The sequence below is a fragment of the Vidua chalybeata genome, chromosome 7, assembly GCF_026979565.1.
Source record: "Vidua chalybeata isolate OUT-0048 chromosome 7, bVidCha1 merged haplotype, whole genome shotgun sequence".
NCBI lineage: Eukaryota > Metazoa > Chordata > Aves > Passeriformes > Viduidae > Vidua > Vidua chalybeata.
The window spans coordinates 8222578-8242749 of NC_071536.1; the positions used below are offsets into that span (position 1 = coordinate 8222578).

Here is a 20172-nt window from a genome sequence, read left to right on the forward strand (position 1 = left end):
GCATTTGCCCCAGTCTATTAAAAAGAGCTCTGTAGCAACCAGGACATTTCTATATTTCCAGGAGATTACATGATCTCAAGAACTTCGAATGTTCACTAATCTGGATATTAATCTTATCAGGTGTTTTTCTTCCTGAGTTAACATAGAGAAAAGAACAATATGGACATAATTTGCCTAATTTTATTCATCTCAGTGGACCACAAGCTTGATGATATCCCAATGCTTTATTTAAATAACAAAACATTTCAGTCAGGAGGAGACAAACAAGCCTCCTACGGTTACGCTTTAGGTAGTACTACTAATAGTTTTACTAAAATCACAGAATCTAAGTCAACACTTGCAGTCTTAACAAGGACTTGCCCATCTCCTGAGGGACCAGGCAAAAAGAACTGCTCCTCTTTTAAGACATTTACAATGGTATCCGTGAAAATACTAAGTAATCTACTTCTGAGCAGGAATTAACACACTGAAACCTGTGTTTCCTTCCTCATACTCCTCCTTGCTAATGTAAACTTCATAGGGATCGAAATTCAGCTCTCATCCTGTGCAATATCACATGATACCTGAAATGGCATCCACTGATCACTTAATACAGGGCCATACCAGCACCCAGCTTCTCACCCAGGAGGGAAGAAAAGCTATTTTCATGTTCTCCAATTAGGAAAAAGAAGTGTGAATCTCAGTAACAACATCATAACAAACCAAATGAGGCCCTAACCCAAACCTTAATTCCACTTTTTCAGGGCTGTGTTGGATGAGAACCCAAAAAGTAGCCAGTAACAGCTTGTTACATTTTCGGTTTTTCCAGTTTAGAAGTGTGTGTGCCTTGTGGGAGTTTCTCCTAACCCCAAATTACAGCCTGGTGGTTAGGAAATATTTCCAAATTTATGCATGTCCTTTACATGCAAGTAAGGGTAAGAATTTAATTGCATGACTGCTAACTATGATCAGCATTCGCTATACACACCACAACAAACACCACAGTAGGAACTCATCAGTCATTACTACATTATAATTTTACAGACAATGGGGTAAAACACAGAACATGGGGCACACCTGGTCTCTGGATTATCTTGCAGACCTTTAGCTTATGTAAATTATTCCACTGACATAATGGTAGCACTGTAATTTACACCAGATGAAGAAGACCTGCTCCAAGATCTGCCTCTTCCAAACAGAAATGTCAGGAGAGTAAGTCAAATGATCTGACTTGACAGTACATTTTTTTCATGCATTAGTAACCTAAGTATGAAATTGCAATCAAAGGAAAAATATACTGCAAAATGATTTGGTGTTGAAAACCAACCCCAGAGAATTCACTGCAGATGTGACCTTGGTTCAGCACACCTCAACCAAACCTTTCAGAGACATCCTGAGTGGGACTTGGCTGCAAACACAGCACCCTGAAAGCCAGAAAACCCAGTGAATGAATTTTCTTTGGGGGATAAGGGTGTTGGGTTTTTAGCATGGGGTTTGAGGTTGGGGTTTTTTAAGGCAATCAGGTCAAGAGACAACTGCTGTCCCATGGAAGCATCTTGTTCCAATCTCCCTGACTAATGTGTACTGAGGATCCCATTTGTATATCTCCATCTACCCAAGCATGGCAGTAGCCAACAATCCTTGGGTTTAGTGCCAAAAATAATGTTAGTGTATCTTCTCTTAGAGAAGTCAGAACAATCATCTAGAAAGAACCATAGAGACAGAACCAGGACCGAAATTACATATCACACCAGCACCTCCCCACAATTAATAATCTACCATTAATGCCAAATTATAATATTACATTACCACAATTCAAGTATGGCCTTTGACAGAAGTTTAATGGCTGGAAAATTTCTATCAAGTGTCAGTGGCTAAGAATATAAGTTCTAAACAAATTTTTCTAAAGAAACCAAGACAATCTTAAACTGACAGTTTAAGATCATGAAAGTTAAACACAGTCTATTTCCTAGTCCACTGGAGAAATGAATGAAAGCAGACCCTACCATTAACTGGGTTTTTAAGCATAGTTCTGCTCGGATAAGATTTTGCACTCGAAATCTGAGACTTGGAGCACACAGGGAAATGTCTGCAGCATGCATCAATGACCCTTTGCAACTGAGTTCTGGTATTGAAACAGGACTTTGCAAATGTCCCAGCATGTTCAGTTCTAGGGGCTTGGTGCAGATCCAAAACTCTGGGCTTGTTTAATAAGGAGATTCCAGGCAGCCCACAGCTGACCCTGGGCAGCCACACTGGAGCTCCAGTTTGCTGACGTGGACAAGCTCTGTGCTGGCAACTGAGTAGGTCCAGATGCTCCTTCTCTCTTCAGAAAGGAAATTATAGTCTATAGCAGAAAAGCTTGGCACAGCCAGCTTGCTAAACTAGGAAATTGCATGATCTGTTGGAATATATTAAAATGTACATTTTTAACTCCAACAGAGACATAGCTTGTCTCTGAAACAAATGTTTGGTAGGAGCAGAGTTAGAGGGTTAAGGGAATGTGAGGGGCTGGATGATTTCATTACCCCTAAGCTAAGGCAGTTGGCAAACATGGCTATGGTTTACTGCTTTTTTGCCTTTTTTGTTATGAATTGTATGGATAATTGATGGCAGGTTGCCTAGAGCCTGGGATAGGCCTCCTTCATGAAAACTGAAGTAAATAAATGGTGGCTTGCCCTTATTTCACTGGTTCTGTGTCAAATTTGGGAAGTATAAAAATTAGCTTGGCATTTAAAGGTACCAGCCTACAAGAAGGGAGCAGGCTCATCACACACAGTGGCAGCCTGGATGTCACCTCAGGATCAGTAACTGCTCCTGGGTCTCAGCACTGACATCAAGCCCAACCTCTTCTGGTGAAAGGGAGAAATTTCCAAGCAATTTTCCAAAGAGCACTGTTTACCAAGCCCTGAATTTACACTACATACTGCAGACCAGAGGAAAAACAAATAAAACATGTGAAACAATAAAAAACATGTGAACAAATAAAATCTGGGAGCTGCACGGTTAAAAAAAAAAAAAGTTTCACTCATCATTTTCTCAGGCAAAATTTTTTTTTGTACAAATAAACCTGTAAATATCACATTCAAATAAAGCGTTTATCATCTCAGTTATACAGAAAATCTACACAGGTAGCTCCCCTTCAAACTATTTTAGTGAATAGTATTTTCACTACATGTAAAATATCTGAGGTTGGTAGTTCAGTGCCAAGCATATCAGAATCAAATATCCACTTCACAATCACCTTGGTTGTGAAAATAAAACTTCACTGTTCAGAACATTAACTTGAAATTAATCACTTTTCTTACTTTCATGCTGATCTATAAAGGCAAACAATGAAAGTGTACATGTTTATTCTGTTTTTCCAATGTAGGAATCAACTCAGAATCATAATTAGTATCAGCAGTCAAGCACTGATTTTCTGTTTGTTTCACTAATGGGAATAGATACATATTAAAGAAACTAGCTCTCCCTTTTTACCTTCAAAGTAATTCATCTACAACTAAAACAAATTTGGAGTAAATGATATGTGTTTCTTTCATGGCACAGAATTGAGGGAAGGCACGGCATGAGGGAAGGCATAACTAACCATGCATTTCCCATAACTGCTATGTAATTTCAACTTAACTGCACTGTAAGCTCTATAAAATTCCTCCATGAAGTAAAATTTCTGTGTGCACTTCATCGCTGTGGCTGCCTGGATTTATGTAGTTAAGAACAGGTTGAGGTCAATATGGAAAAAGGCCTCACTGATCACAGGCAAGCTGTCTCTGAAAACAATCCACTCTGAGGAGCCCAGTGATAAAGGCACAGAGACAGAAGAGGCAACTGGTAAGGTACGAAACCTGCGACTGCTTTATTGAGAACATAATTACCTTTGAGAATCTCTCAAGGGCAATAAATCAAATCCCAGATGCACACCTGGAAATAAACACTGAAAGCATAGAATAGCATAGATGTCAATCATCCACCTGATTATAGAAGCATCTTCTTTCAAACAGGACAGCACACAAAAATGTCCAACAGTCTTTTGCAAAACATCCTCCTGCAATTGAGCTACACAACTGAATATTCCTGCCATTTTAGTGTCAAGCCTGAGAGACCAGGAGAGCTTATAATACTGCCTCAGAAGTGCACCACACAGGAGCCAGTCTATGCTTCACACACGCTCCAGAACTGGCCTTACAAACGTACTCCCTTTCAATCAGGCCTCAAAAGCACCTGATGTCCTGGTACCATCTTCCCTAATATTAACTTCTTATGAACGTAGGTAACACCTTAAGCTGAGTGGGAAACTTTCCTACACAGCAGCTGATTGATTTCAGGTAACTGCAGAACTATTTACATGTTACAAAAATGGAGAATTCAAATGCTCAATGACTTAGAATATTCCTTAATCAGAAATGCAAAGTTCGTTCTGGATCAAAAAGAGCTGCAATATTTTTAAGTTTTTTTCTGCTCTCTGTTCTGTTTTTATATTCTTATGCAGACTGCATAACATACAGACCAGCCTATTCAAGGCATCATCAATTTTTTCCTTTTTATTAGAAAAGGAATATTCATGCCCTGACCAAACAGTCCACATTAGAGTCCATACTATTCACATTCTTTCTGCAGAAAGTTTCTCTGAGTAAACACAGTCTGCAGTCTAAAGCCCTGGTGCAACACATGCCATGAGCTTTAGTCACACATGACATGCCAGAAATTTTACAGGCTACAAAAAGCTGCATTTTGCAAGCATGTCAGACTCTTCCTTGTAGAACTGGGAGAGTGCTAACACAGGTACTGGAAAACTCATTATGCATTTAGTTGGACTAAAAGAAGAACATTACCCTTCAGGCACTTTGCATGAAGACAATCTCATTTCCAAAACCAGATCGGTCTGGTTGCAGCCTCCTACAAGTTTCTCACAGGATGGGGGAAAAAAAAAACAACCAACAAGAAAAGTAGTGTAAGCTAGAACAGCAAAAAAGGCATTCTGAGGAAATACTTTGTGTTCTTTATTAGGACATCTATCATTAGGTATAATATTTAGATCTACAATTTCTTGCAACCTCAAATCTCCTACTGGGCTACAAAAAACGTACAGTAGAGAATGGCACACACCTACATCAACCTCAGGGTCAGGTGTTATGTTTAGTTCATTAAGACTTGAAAGAAACATTTTAGATGCCTGAAGATATTGTGCTGCATTGCACAAAAATATAATTGCTGTAACTGCCTCTGTAATAACCTACAAGTTACACAGCAGACGTTTTTTCTTTTTCCTATCTGTATTCCTGAAACATTGTCATTCTATTCCTAATCAAACTGAAGATAAGTTTTTCAGTGTGACGGAGGCAACTGCCAGCCAGAACTACCTGCAATTTTTTTTTATTAAACTTGCCTTAACCAGGCTTATCCTATACCATTTGTTGATGTCTTCTCAGAGCAAGGCAAGCAGTACAAGAAGCATTGTTTTAACAGGACACACAAAGGGAAAGAGAAGCTTCTTCTGCATTAGCTCTGAAGTCCCTTGTCATATATATTCTTCCTTATATTCTTATAATATATATTCTTCCTTATGCTAAATAACTCCAGGAGGAAGGAGGAAAAAAAAACTACGCCCATTCCCCCCAAAAAATCTAACAAACTTATATCACCCAGTGAAAAAATCTTGCCTCCTGAGACAAATACAAAAAGAACCAAGCCAAAGCAAGATCTAGCTTCAAACTTCACAGTTTGTTAAATATCAAAAGGGGTCATAATAATTAGTGATTTGTCTTGCCTGGTTCTGACAAAATGTCCTAAAGCTCACTCTGTCATTTCAATAAATAGTTATAGTTCAAGACAAAAGCAAAAGCCAGAGGATCAGTGTGCTGGTATTTACATCTCATTGTGAGCTGCATTCCATTGTATAAACAAGTTACTTAGAATTTTCTAAGTCATGCAAACTTGAAGGAGGAATTTCAGTCTCTCAGCCTCCGGAAGGGAGGAGATTTAAGGGAGAAAAAAAAAAAAAAAGAAAGAGAGAGAGAGAGAAAGTCTATGCACACAAGAATAAGACTTATTTAGCCATCTCATGAAGAAATAAAATCCACTTTGGGGTAAAAAAAAAATTCTGATTTTTTGATTTTGGTGACCAGAAGCATAAAATGGCAGTTGTGACAAACTAAAAACTAACTTTAGTAGAAGCATATCCTTTTGCTAAAGCAGCCCCAGATCTGTGCTTTCAAAGTAAACTGAAAGTCAGAAGATGAACCACACCATTAATCCTAACCAGACTCAGATTTATATGATTATACTGGGAGATAACAGGCATCCATTAAAGCCAGACCCTTGTGTGAGGGTGGAAACCAAAGGGCAAACTGGGTAAAGGTCTTTAAACGTGGGCTCAGCACAGCCTGTCTACTGTAATACCCTACAGTAAGTTCTGCACAGTGTCTTCCAGCTGTGTCCAAGAGCAAAGCCTGAGGGCATTATTTGATGAAGCTACACATTTCCAGGAACTATACTCCTGCATCCTAAGACCATCCCAGTTAATTTGACTACTGGTGCATACTAAGTCTGGGTAACAAATACTATTTAAAAGTACACGCTTTTACTCCAACTCATATTTCAGCCCACAGACCAGCTTTAGCTCAAAAGCAGTGCTGTATTTCAGCTATATTTGCAGACTCCTTTTCAGAAGTTTAAACATTTAACCAGTGGGGTAAGTAGACTTAAAAAAAAAAAAAGCAGCATAGGCAGAATGCCTTACTCCTTTTCTCAAGAGAACTCTACTTGGCAAGCAGTACCAATGATGTAACTTGGGCTTTGAATGCAGGGATGTGGATGCAGTCATGAAGAGCAGCAGCAGAGTCGTGCTTTCTCCCCTGGCATTTTGAAATTGCATGCATGTCAGGAATTGCTCAGGTGTGATTCTAGTCCCAGTAGAAGAAAGGCAGGGTACTGTCACACCACAAAGTTTCTTCTCATGGCATTGAGTCAACACTCACTCACATTTATAGGACTCAGACTAAGCCACAGCTGTATCCTGTTAGAAACCAGGACCATAGGAGCATCCCCTTTCCAGGCAGTCACATTCCCTTCTGATATCATCACTCCAGCCTAGGGGTCCCAAAGCATTCTTCCAGACAGAGCTAGAGATCAGGACGATAGAAGCACCAAATGCCAAGTCACTCTCCAGACTAAGGTATGCTGAAGTCTGTCCCAAATTTAAGCCTTTACTGAATCTCTTGTAGCTTCATGCAAAATTTACCAGGAGGTCATCTATTATATTAAGCATTATTAGGCACACAGATCATCTTGAGAACCCCAAAAGCCTTGATTTCCATGTTCTTCTGTACATGTGTATCTGAGATGATGCAAGAACCTTTAATGTCAGATTTGAGCATAAAGCAAACTCAAACCAAAACCACTGAGATTCCCTTGGTTTCCAGTGAAACCAGAAGCTGGGCTGTGTTTCTGTACTGATGTTTACTGATGACAGGAAGCCAAATCATGTGAATTTGTGCAAAAATTTCAGTATAACTGATACAAGTTATTTAAGATAGCTATTCTATTTAAGATAACTCACTGGTGCATCATTTCACCTAATCAAACCTTCAGCTTTAAAGATCTTGAAGCTTGTTACCCTCTTTTAAAAGAAAAACTGAAATAATTAATTTTTTCATTCATTAAGGAGAAAATAAAATAAAGGTATAAGTTGTCTTATTACAATAAATAAGACTATTCATGTGCCTCAAGTTAGGTTCTAAAGTACTCTCCTGAAAGGGAGATTTCATTACCAAATATTTACTTTCCATGTTTCAAACACAAAAAAATAAACTGCCTGCGAAATAGATACATTCTATACTGCAGAGGTTTCCTAGGAAGCCAGGAAAGGCTCAAAGAAACAGAGAACAGCTGGAGAAAAAAAAAGCCAACCCCAATAACTAAGTGCTCCATATCCTAATTTTAAAAACCATGAGAATGATATCACTAACATTAAAGTTCACACCGTTTGGCCCTGGCACACTTCATAGGGACAAACATGCACAGCCTAAGGGGATTGAGATTTAGCTCTTCTCTCGCCATCATCTCACCTTGCTCTCCAAAAAACAACAAACCAAACCAAGAAGCATGAGTGTTTTTGATAAAATGTGGTAGAGCCGCAGAGTGTTGGCGTGTACGCTAAAAAGGATAGCCAGCCCCAGAGAGGTGCCTACTGAAACCTTACAGCAAGCAGGTGATTCACTAGCCAGAGATTTCTTTGCTGAGGAGCCAATTCCACTTCTGAAACCAGCCAGCTATTCAACATGAAAATCCACGCCATTCCAGAAATGTATTATTAGCACAATGACTCAGTATGTATATTACAGTAGTACCCTTAGGCTTCATTTGATATCAAGGATGCTTTGTGCTCTGCACTGCACACAAATTCATAGGAAGGCCCTGTACTTTACAGTGGAAATATAAAATCAAAGCATGCCAAAGTTATTCATGCTCAGTGTCCAGGTTTAGATGGAATTTTCTATCATTACAGGGAGAGGGGAAAAAAAAAAAAAAAGAAAAAAAAAAAAAAGAGTAAAGGATAACTTGTCTAACCTCATTCCTAATTTTTGAAGTATGAAGTAGGCTCCCAGCACTCTGCCAGTCACCACTATAATTCCAAGATTCAGTGTGGTGACAGCAGTCATACTGTCATGTTGGCTCTTCCTTCTGCACATGGCTCCATTTTCCATGTTCTGCTCGGTTTGTCACCAGGCTCAGTGCCTTTGACATCAGGTTCTTCCCTTCCTTTGTTGCCGCCAATGCATGTTCCAGTCCTTTCTGCCTCTTGCCAAAGCAAGCATTAAACATCTGGAAATCATCCTCCATTACTTTCACCAGTGAGGTGCATCTGCCTTGCACTGTAGTTCCCATAGAGTAGGAAGACACCACATTCACATACATATGTAAAATGCCCTACAAAAATCTAACACACTATATATTAATCCACTTTAATCTTTACCTTGCAGCAAGTTACAAACATGTTATTTTCTTTAAATATGTAAGCATATATACTGGGGATCTTTACAGATCACAACACTCCTGATTCCAGAGAGTTCTAAAGTACAGATATGTACTCTTAGGATTGTGTTCTCCTCCTCACACATGAAATCTTTTTAGTATTAGAAACCAACAGGTTTTCAATGCATGCATTATGTGCTGGTTTGGGAATTTTAAGGGTAAAAGAAGTTACTCCAATGGAAAATTAATACAGAGGAAAAGAGATACCACTTTTTGCCTGTGCCTCTGAAGGAGTGGAAAATGCAGGCTATTTCCACAGCCCAAAGTCACAACAGGACAATGACCCCTCGGTTGAATGGAGCTGAGGGCTCCTCGAGAGGTCCAAGCCCCATCACACTCCCAACCCCCCTCTGGAAGTTCCTGCCTCTTGCTTCCCTTCCTCTTCTATTCTCAGAGCTTTGGTCACACTGAGGATTATTCAGAAGAATTTTCAGGAAGCCTGCAGGAGCCTTTGAGAAGTGAAATAACCCAGCTACTCAATAGTATCTTTCCTACCAAAAGGCTCATCACTGATATAAGCAAGAAAGCCAAAAATAAATCATACTTGGTTAAAAAAAATATTCATTTATTGATTATATTACTTGTTAACTATAATTATAATTCATAATTTGGATGAACTAAATTCAGGGTAACTTGATTTTTCTGAAATAGCATAGAATGGCTTAAAGATGACTAAATCATCCTCAGTATTTGGAAAATGAGACACTCCAGCTGAAGGAAAAAACTCCTACTTTGAAGTAGACAGAAAATGAATCATAAATAACTGTCATAGGATAGCAATCACTATGGCAATTCAACACATTTTTATCAGATCTGAAGATCTGATAGAACCCTGTAAAGAAAGTATTTGTGAAAAGCTGAGTGTTTGCTGCTTCTTCTTTAATTTTTTCCTTAAATACTTTTTCTTGATCTACTGAAAGGAGACATGAGATTTCAGACTAGAAAGTCATTTAATCTCAATCAAGCTTGTCTATGATTTCCTGAAAGACAGACAACTGCTTTAAACAAAATGCTCCCTCAGCATAACCTCTGAGGTTACCTATGATAATACAGCTGGCCCCAGACAGCTCTCCTCAAATGGAGAACAGTTTCCTGCTGGCTTTTAGCTGTATTTTCACTATCATTTTAATGTGAAGCAATAATCTTGGAGCAACTGGGCCAGGACAAACTCACAAATTGGCAGAAGGCAGGTTTAAATTAGATACTAGAAAGAAATTCTCTCCTGTGTGTTGGATGAAGCACTGGAACAGGTTGCTCAGAGAAGCTGTTGGCTGCCCCATCCATGGAAGTGTCCAAGACCAGGTTGGATGGGGCTTGGAATAACCTGGTGTAGTGGAAAGTGTCCCTGCCCATGGCAGGTGGAAAAACAGGATGGGCTTCAAGGCCCCTTCCAACCCGAACTGTTCTGTGATGACTCTTCTTTTTTCTCCCTCAATCTCTTCCTACGCTACACTGCCATTATGCCCATAATCCTGTACTTCAGGTGGTCAGCTTGCTGAAGGATGCTGGCAAGCACTTAATGACCAAAGAATATTTGGAGAAGACATTGTATGGACCTTCTCTGCCAGACATCTACTGCTCAGCAGGGAGCAGACCTCAGGGAGACAGTTTACTCTTCTGTTCTCACTCTAAATGAGTTCATGTCCAAAGCTCTGAATTCCTGCCAGCAGTATCAGAGTCGCTGTTTGTGTTTCTATTCAGCCACATTATCCAAAGAACAAGGGCACAAAGATTCAAATTAATTCTTTAGTCCTCCCATGCTACTGCTGCATAGTCCAAAGGCTATAAATGAGAAGTAGTGAAGACACAAACGACCATGAAAGCTTTTCAGTATGAAAACAACTTAATTATATCACTTTCCCAGCTGTACTGCTCACACAGAGCTGCAGAAAAATGCAAATCCTCCAAAGCTCCAATCAAGTTTCAACTGGCAGCAGCATGGCCAAGGAACATCCTTAGGACAGCTCTCCAAAGACAAGACCTATCTTCAGCAGCAGATACAAACAGAATTCTGAGGGTCTGCATGAATAGAAGCTCCCTGGACAGGGAGCATCCCACCACTGGCCCTCTGACAATCATTCTTAGTCTTCATGCTTATATAACACACGACCTTTCTGCAGCAATTGCGGGTGGGATAGTGGAATAATGGAATTGTTTCTCACTGCAAGAATAAAAGGCAGCACAGCAGGCTATGAAAAATGTATGTTGCTTACTAAGAAGAGATAATTGTAAGCAACGGTTTGGATATTTTAATTACCATGGCATCAAGGCTTTATCATCATTCAAAGCTTCCAGCACGTTACAGTTTTATAATTACAAATCAAATTATAAAATAACCATTTATATTAAAATAATTGTGTTACTTCCTATAGTCAGTAGCACTGGTTTATCGCTTCTTGTAGTTCAGGAACAGCACTAACTCTTCAAATTTCTCTAAATTTAAGCTAGGAAAAGCACAGAATCACAGAACAATCCATGACCAAAAAAAAGTACCTAGAGAAACAGTATTATTTGTATATACAGAATGCACTGATTACATAAAAGACATAAATAATACATTATGCAACCCCTTGGGATACCTCTGTTCCTCTAAGCGTTACGTGACTATCATAGTTAAGAGCCATTTTTCTCCTGCTTGAAAGTACCTGGTTTTTCATTTTATACCATGGAAATAAATGCATTTTCTTTATTAAACTTGGAATTAATGCATCCTATTTTCCAGCTCAAATTATCCCTGACCTTCTGCACATGACAGCCTCACCAGGCCATTCAAGGACGGTGGAACAAGGTAGGTCTGTTGCAGCTTGAGATTTCAGGCAGTGCAACAATCCTTCCTCGTGCTCTGAAAGTTCAAACTCCAAGAAGCCTTTGTCAAAAACTGAAATTCCAAGTTAATCTGATTAATTTATTCATTTTACATTAAAGGACACTTGGGTTTGCCTTGTTGGTTATATAAAGAATGGGGGGTTTGTCTACACAATAAACTGAAGTGCAAGTCCAGTCTCTCTTCCCTGACCCAACTGAGAATCCACTGGATTAACACTTTGATTTATTCTTTCTAAGAATAATTTCTGAGAAAATTATATCATCAGGACTTTACACACAAAAATGTGCAGGGTCACAATGACAAACGTAAGTGAAACAGTGCACATATAAGGATAGATCACATGCCTCCAGCTGGAATTTCGACTATTTTTCATTACTTTGTTATTTCTTGGCACTGAGTTTGTTGCCTTCCTCTATATACAGAAAAATAGTTGTATACAGGCCACGAACATCTGCTCGGTTTTTTTTTAAGGATTATATTGCTGCATGAAGATCTGTCTTTGCAGTTCCTGCTTCCCTGCACATACACACAAGAATCTGTGTTTCTTTTCTGAAAAAACACCAAAAACCAAGTTATGTGGCCACTTGACCATTTTTAATTCTAACCACAGAAAAATCGTAACTTATAGTTTACCCAGATAGTAAACACAACGTCAACACCAGGAGTTGTTCCTAAGCAGGGTTTCCTAGGAGCATTTATCACCAGTCAAGGGATTTGGTAGATATTTCTTTTTTTCTGAAAACTTCTAAAGCATTAGTAAGTTCAAAAATAAGTATTATTAACCAATTTATATTTAAGTATTGTTAAAAACAGGACCAATCCTGCATGTTCTGCATGAACAAATCAAGCTGATAGAATGTTATCACACTGAAACAAATTGCAAGGATGAAAAGACCTCACCAAGAAATGAAGACTGAGCATGTTAAAACATGAGTCATGAAATGACCATTCAGTTTCTATGGCAATAATCCATATTTGTAAACATCAGGGGGGGAAAAGGCCTGCACTAGCAAACACGGCATGCAATTATTCTTCAATCAAAATGTATTTTCCAAAAAAACTACAAGTTAATGTAGATGGTTCAACATGACCCTCAGTTTTATGTATTCCATAATTTTGAGCAAAGATTTGCTCAGGCTGAACAGAAGGAATCCTCTCAAGGAGTCTTCTTGTAGAAATTTCTGTGTAGAATATCCTTCCCACACTTTTACGGTCAGGAAAGTTCTCTAATTCAATGAGTTAGTCCCCACAGAATTATGACTTTGTCTAATAGATACTATATTCCCATTTGCTACTTGTTTAGAGTTATATTAATTTCTATTTTTGAATTATTTACTATGCTTAAGCCCCCAAACACATATACTTGCATGCACACATATATGCAGGTTTTCTCACTAAAAAAGCAGAGGTGCAGACATAAGAGAGCAGAGGTACAAACATAATCTGAGGATCTGGAACTTTTGGGGAAAAAAAAGAGAATCAATACAGCATAACCATATCATTTACATTTACATACATAACCAGGTCCAGCCAGCATGGGTTTATGAAAAGCAGGTCTTGCTTGACCAACCTGATCTTCTTTTATGACAAGGTGACCCACTTATGGGATGAGGAAAAGACTGGGATGTTGTCTACCTGGAACTTAGTAAAGCTTTGGTCACTGTTTTCCATGGCATTCTTCTGGAGAAATTGGCTGCTCATGGCTTGGATGGGTGCACTGTCCACTGGGTAAAAAAACTGCCTAGATGGCCAAGCCCTAAGATTGGTGGTGGATGGAGTTAAATCCAGTTGGCATCTGGTCACCAGTGGTGTTCCCCAGGGCTCAGTATGGGGCCCAGTCCTGTTCAATATCTTTGCCAATGATCTGAATGAGGGGATCACAGCAAGTTCACAGCCAACACCAAGCTGAGCTGGAGTATCAATCTGCTGAAGCTATGCAAACAGTTGGATTCAATGATCTTAAGGGTCTTTTCCAACCTAAACAATACTTCTGTAATTCTAAGTATTATCAGATCCTCACTAAAATTGTGACAATTGTAAAAAAAGGGGTGTTTTTCCTCTTTCATATAGAATCATACAATATCATTCTCCTTAGGAGCTGGACCCTTTACACAGATACATAGATTAAAGACCCATAAAATCTAAAGAAGCATTTGGCACAAATACTCAATAACTTTCTTATAGCTACAGAGGACTTTCACTTGTCATCTTATTCCCAGCACTTGCCCCATTATGGGGACTGTGCAATGTAACAAAGTCTTATCTCCCTAAAGATAGTATCAGTGAGAAGATAATGGACACAGTTTAACAGCCTCATTCCAGCAGCTGAGCTGTTTGTGTCTCCAAAGTCAGTCCAATCTCCCTTTCTCCCATGTCTCCCAGACAAAATGAAAGACCTTGAGAATTCAAAAAAAGGCAGAGAGGATCATTAATCTAAACAGAACAATGACCTTTTTTTTTTCTTTGTTCATACTGTCAATCAAATTACATATTTTAAAATCAATACCAGTGCTCACACTGAAAGAGGTGAGCACTGAAGGAGGGTTGACACCACAAGGGGTGGACAGGAAAATATAATTCAGACAAAGGTACATTGCAAAAACTGATGAGAGCCAAAGGCAAGTATAGGATTGAAGAGAAATATGGGAAATGGTGGTAATAAACCATCACTGCCTTGTCACAAGCAATTTGCACAGACAATTCTTCTTGAACAAGGTGATTCCCACAATTTCAAATCCGACTCAAATGTACTGATTTTCCACTTAAGGCATGTTTCTAATTTACTTTTAAAAAACTTTTACACTCCCAAGGGGATGGGAAAGGATCCTAGAAGCACATCCTGCTTCTGCTAGTAGTTCCTTCTATCGCAAGCCCTAGGGAAAGAGGAAGGATTGTAGAGTTGTGTGGAAAACCCTGTTACCAAAGATTCAGAGCTTTCAGGTATTCAGCGGTTAAACAACACAAAATTTCAGTCCCCTCCTGGGCACTTTCTGATCCTGTTGCATTTCTGAACTAGACCAAGTCTCTACAAAGAAATTAAAACCAGGATCTTCCAGTCCTTCTAGGATTTTGCACCACTGACCTCATTGATAAATAACTTTTAAATAGGCACATTTAAACAGTCAGAATCAAAATGACCAATTTTGCTGTAATACGTTTGGAAGTGTCTGGTTTCCACATTTTTAGATGCATTTTAAGCACGTGCACCAAGTAGCACTACCAGCCAAGTGCTTTTGAGCAGAACAGATCAATCTGCAAGGGTTTCAAGAGGAAAAAAAAATAATAAAGAAACTGGCATTACATAAAGGTACAGGAATGGTAAGTGACAAAAAGTTAAGCAGTATGTTTGGTTTGAAGTAGTATTACAGTTCTTTCATTAAGGTTTTTTAACCATATTATCTGCTTTATTATATTCAACTCATCTATTATATCAATCCCCCTTATGATAAATTCTGTAACACACTACCACAAAAGCTATTTCTTTCTGCCACTGTGTCTAAAGTTGACAAGCAGCATCCAATCCTTATTTTTTCTAGGATTGTCATAAAAAAGGATGTAAACCAGTGTTGTACCAGTCATTTCTGAAAGTCGGATAGTTTCTTCTAATCTACGCTTCCTGAAATGCCCTTCTTGCTTTCCCAGATACCTCTAATATTTATTTATCTGGTAGTAGTGAATGTAAGCGAATGTATATATAGAGAATAAAGCAGCTCTACAGACAAAGTCACCTGCAGTAAAATACAATGTTGACTGATGTTAGACCTCTACACAAATACCAAACTCAAGACAAACTAAGGGTAAAACCTGTCCACTCTACAGCATTTGTAGGCTTCAATCAGGAACTAAATTAAAGGTAAAATCCCTTTCTTGTGCAATTAAATCAGACCAATGTGTAGAATGCACCCTACTTTTATCTTCACTGCACCAACCCTCACATCATATTAAAATAGGTTTGAGTTTGGTTTTCTTTTAATATAATGAACATTGGAAAAGGGTCTGTATAGTAGACAAAAGCTATTACTTCTCAAACAGGAAGATGAGTAAGTGATGTAAGTGTAAACAGATGTCACTAATTTATTACAACAAATTTTGCTCTCTGTCTTACCACATACCTCTCAGTTGCCTCAGTCATCAGCACATGGGAAATTTACCCCAGAACGTGTTTACTGGTTTATCCCATAATTTCCATAATTCCAAAAATCTAGTAAATGACATGTAATAACCTCACAGAAAACTCATATAAATTTTGCCCTTTTTTTTTTTTAACAGGCAAAAAACCATATTTTTTATTAAATGGATACCAGAAAATGAAGTCAGTATTTTCACAATTGTTTTGTTTGGTATTACATGTAATTGAAAAATGCATAATACACGCCTCCCTTTATGGCAAGTATACGAATTACACTCACAATATATAAAGTGCCCCCTCTATGGGACTTCTTACACAGCTGTGCACGGGCAGGACAGTCTCATTTTGCTTTGTAGAACAAAAGTTTCAGAAATATTGCACTGGTTTATTCATCAAGCTTTGACTCCTCCTCACTTATGCAATCCAGCGTATTACCAGAGAAGTTTAATTACAAGAAAAATTAGACTCTTAAAAATACACGATAAAGTAAGTGCAAACTGCATTGTAGGGTACATCCTACAATGTGCTCGAATTTGGAAAAGAAGCCAGTGTTACATATAAGAAGCCTAGGAAGTACGCTCAGGAGTACAATAGCTCCAGACTGTCCCACAACCAGCCTGCTCACATTTCAGGAAATCAGCACAGATCACGACATTCATCCCGACTGATGAAAGAGTACAGTCACTACGCCTTCTCCTGACCATCAGTATCTCTCTCGCAGACACTGAAATGATACTAAACACGAACGGCTACCAAGCAGCCGCAGACAGCGCAGGTCGGGCGGGTGAGGCTCGCAGCTCGCCAGCGCTCCTGCCCGCACGGAGCTTGCCCCGAACCGCCGCTGCCTCGCTCCGCCAGCCCCCGGGCGGAGGGGAGGCTCTGTGCCATCCTCGGCGTCAGGCAGCCCCTCCGCAAGAGCCCGGGGGAAAACGAGCCGGAGAAGGAAAGAAGGGAAAATGGAAAGAAGAGGAGGGGGGAGGGGTGAAAAAAGGGAGAACCCACGTTTCTGTATTTCTCTAAAACAAAGAATGTGAGAAAGCAGATGTAGTTCAGCGCAAACGACTCCACCCTGCGAGGCTTCGGTGTTTACTCTCCCAGCTCGCTTGCCCAGCTGTCCTCCAGCCGCGTCCCAAGCCCTTTCTTTTGTTGGGAACTTCCCAGCGGCCACAGCCCCGCCGAGACGGGGGGCTCAGCCCGAGCGCCCCGCGGCAGCACTTGGCCTTTGACCGGCCCTCCCGCTCTGTGCCCGCAGCGAGCGCCGCAAACCTCGCTCTTCCGCTCAAAAACCCAAAGAGCAAACCCCTCTCTGCCCCCTTCTCAATATGTGAAAGCAAAAGTCTTACTCTCGTATCCCAGAGGTTTTCCACTCCACTTATTAGCCAAATCACACAATAAACACACTGCATGCAAAGAGGGGGGATTATGGTAATTGTTTTAGAGGTAGAGAGAAACTCACCACCTTCATACTCTTCCACTTCTTGCGCTTTTATGGTTACAAATCGGCCTAATAAAGCAGCGAGGATGAAAAAAGTTCTCGTTTGTACCAAGACTGCCATCATGCCTAGATATTAGACATGTATCCTCCCTGGGCAGCAAAAAGTGCAGAATCGTAAGGTTATTTTAGCACCATGAAGCCAGCTGAGGAGTCGTTCTGCCTTTCCGCATCAGTTCCAGGACAAAGTCTACGAGCCCTCTTTTCAGCACCAGCTCCAGTGCAGTCTGCAAACACTCCTTTCAGGGGATGCAGCTTTAAATAGGAAGAATGCTGCCTCCACTTTCTTCCTGCCCCTTTTCAGCTCGTTCAGGCTCCTAACCATCCACTCCCTGCCAAGCAACAGTCTGATTGATGGTAAATAACCGAATCAGAGCTGGCTTCACTCTTCCTTGAACTTTTCTCTTTACAAGCATACTTGCAGGATACTTTCCTGCTGCTGTGCAGTGCATGTGCTTTTTCAGGACCATTTATTAAGCAATCAAAAGCAGAGTTTTAAGAAGCTGTCGGGAAAAGAAAGCTCTGCTTTTACCACACCCGGCACACGCTTCCTGGAAATGGAGGGTATAGCCCCATTTGGAGCCGATTCCCTTATTAGGAACTCGATCACTTCCAGCGCTCCAGAGGATTTCCTCCTCTCCTCTGATAACTGCCCCCTGCCTCGCTGTGTTATCAAGTGGGACTCCAGTCCCTTGAGAGGGACTCACGGAGCTAAAATAAGGCAGCTTGCTTCAGGAATTTGGAAATAAGCCTCCTTCACCCAAAGGGAAATAATAATTCTCAAATTAATTTTTTTGTTGAATAATCTTTCCTCAGATGCCTACGTGCTCGATATTTACTATCCTACCAGTTGGGAAGACTGTTGAAAATCACCGGAAGATGCTCTACACTTTTAATACCAGAATGCCCGTTCAAACTATCCAATTACCTGCTTTTCTTCAGGGCTCTCTGCCCCTGTTCCCTGACAAACCGACCTAAGCCCCAACCTAGTATTTAGCCCTTAACAATGTGCCTTAATTAGCATTCTAGCGTGAGCACTAAGCAAATCTCTCTTTTGTGGATCACTTGCAACTGGGAGTAGAATGTTAAATTTCTTTCTTCCCACAGTGTTTATGGTCTGCTGAAAGGAAGCTCAGTCACTAATCCCCTCATTAGCTAAGAATGGGGTCATCTATACCTGCTGCAGGGAAATGTAGATTCATCTGCTGGAAGGTTTTCTGTGTTCAGCCATTTCAGCTCGAGAACAATCCCATTTGAAGTAAACATCTTCACCTGGATTCATAGAGAGTGGAAACTCTCTGGCTAATCACAGGATGATTTAGCACCTCTCAGTGATGCAGAATCCTAAAGCCTGTGAAGTTTTATTCTGATTCTTCAAAGGTCCAGAATGCCCAGAAGAAGAAAGGTAACCCAGAAAATGGCACAGCACTGCAATGCTACATCAAATCTACTTGAATAACAAAACCAGAGATGAACATAAAAATACACTGAAAGAGAACATCAAAGTTCCCTACTCTCTTGCACCAAGCTGTCTTGACACTTTTTTTTCCTGAGGTATTCAAAGATAACTTCTACCATTTCACTCCCAGGAGAGATTCCTACAGTGATATCTAAAAGTTGCCCTTCATATCTAATTCTGCTTTGGTCTCACCAACAAATTATGACACATAACTAAAAGAGATGAGCAATAGAATAGAAAAGGATACTAATTTAATCCATTCCCCTTATGACTCCTTATAAATGCTTCCTTTTATCATGGAAGCATTTATAGATGCTTCCTTTTATCATGGAAGCATGGTTCTGCACCTAGAGATGGTTTCAGTTTTATTACAAGCATCATATGGAATCATTAAGTCTATCATTTTTCATTTAAACAAATTCACTTCCAGGTCTAAGCTATTTGATAGCATTCCATTGGATACGAGTGACAGAAAATCTTCAGGTAGCACCACTGTGAATAGAGTCAGACCAAGCAATTAAGAGTGGGCAGATAAATAATTCCAAGTATGCTCAGTGTCACTTCTCCCCTCTTCCTCTCAACAGGGAAGAAACCAACATTGCATAGAATGATATTGTATATTTATGCAGCAACTTCTCTCCAATGTTTTTTTCACTTTTTTTCCATAGATTTTAGGATTCTGTAAGAACAGAGGAATGTGGAATTTCACAAATTAGCCCAAGGTCATGGATTCACTAGTAAAACCTTTTTTGGAGCTCATTTTTCTTCTGTGCCAAGGAAAACTTACACAAGAAGAAAATTCCTTGGGAGGAGAATCCTGGGCCCCAACTCCTGGAGCAGATTCTTTTCCAGTCCACCTTCATTGTTACACATTCAGCTAACAGTATGGGCAGCAAATGTGTTTGAAGAAACATACTGAGAGGAGCCATGGGCCAAAGGGGCTGCAAGGCACTGACCCCCAGTGCAACACCCATGACCCCATTTTGAGGAATAACCACACCAAATTTAGTAGACAGAGACACTGCAGAAGTGGTAGGACTAAATCCTCTTTGTCTAGTCCATCTCAGCAGAAAAATAAGTGTGAAAAAGTAGGAAACAAACCCAGGCTCTTTCCACCAGCAGGGGACACTTTGAATTCAGGATTGCCTCAGCTACCAATTTGTGGCTGATTACTCACAGGAGATGAAAAATGATTTAAAAATCACTTTCTAATAGAATCACAGAATAATTAAGGTTGTAAAGGACCTTTATAG

At 39.9% G+C, this 20172-nt stretch overlaps 1 protein-coding gene across 2 annotated transcripts in view; it reads right to left on the reverse strand.

Annotated features, from left to right (window-relative positions):
• The window catches only part of COL5A2 (collagen type V alpha 2 chain), a 98472-nt gene extending 80819 nt beyond the window's left edge, over positions 1-17653 (reverse strand). The window contains exon 1 of one of the 2 annotated variants that reach the window (XM_053947652.1): positions 17428-17653. In XM_053947652.1, coding sequence (XP_053803627.1) covers positions 17428-17527 — 100 coding nt within the window. In that variant the 5' untranslated portion in view covers positions 17528-17653. Of the gene's footprint in view, positions 1-17424 lie in introns of both variants that reach the window. The other variant, XM_053947651.1, reaches the window with a different exon arrangement.
• Between the last annotated feature and the right edge of the window lie 2519 nt (positions 17654-20172).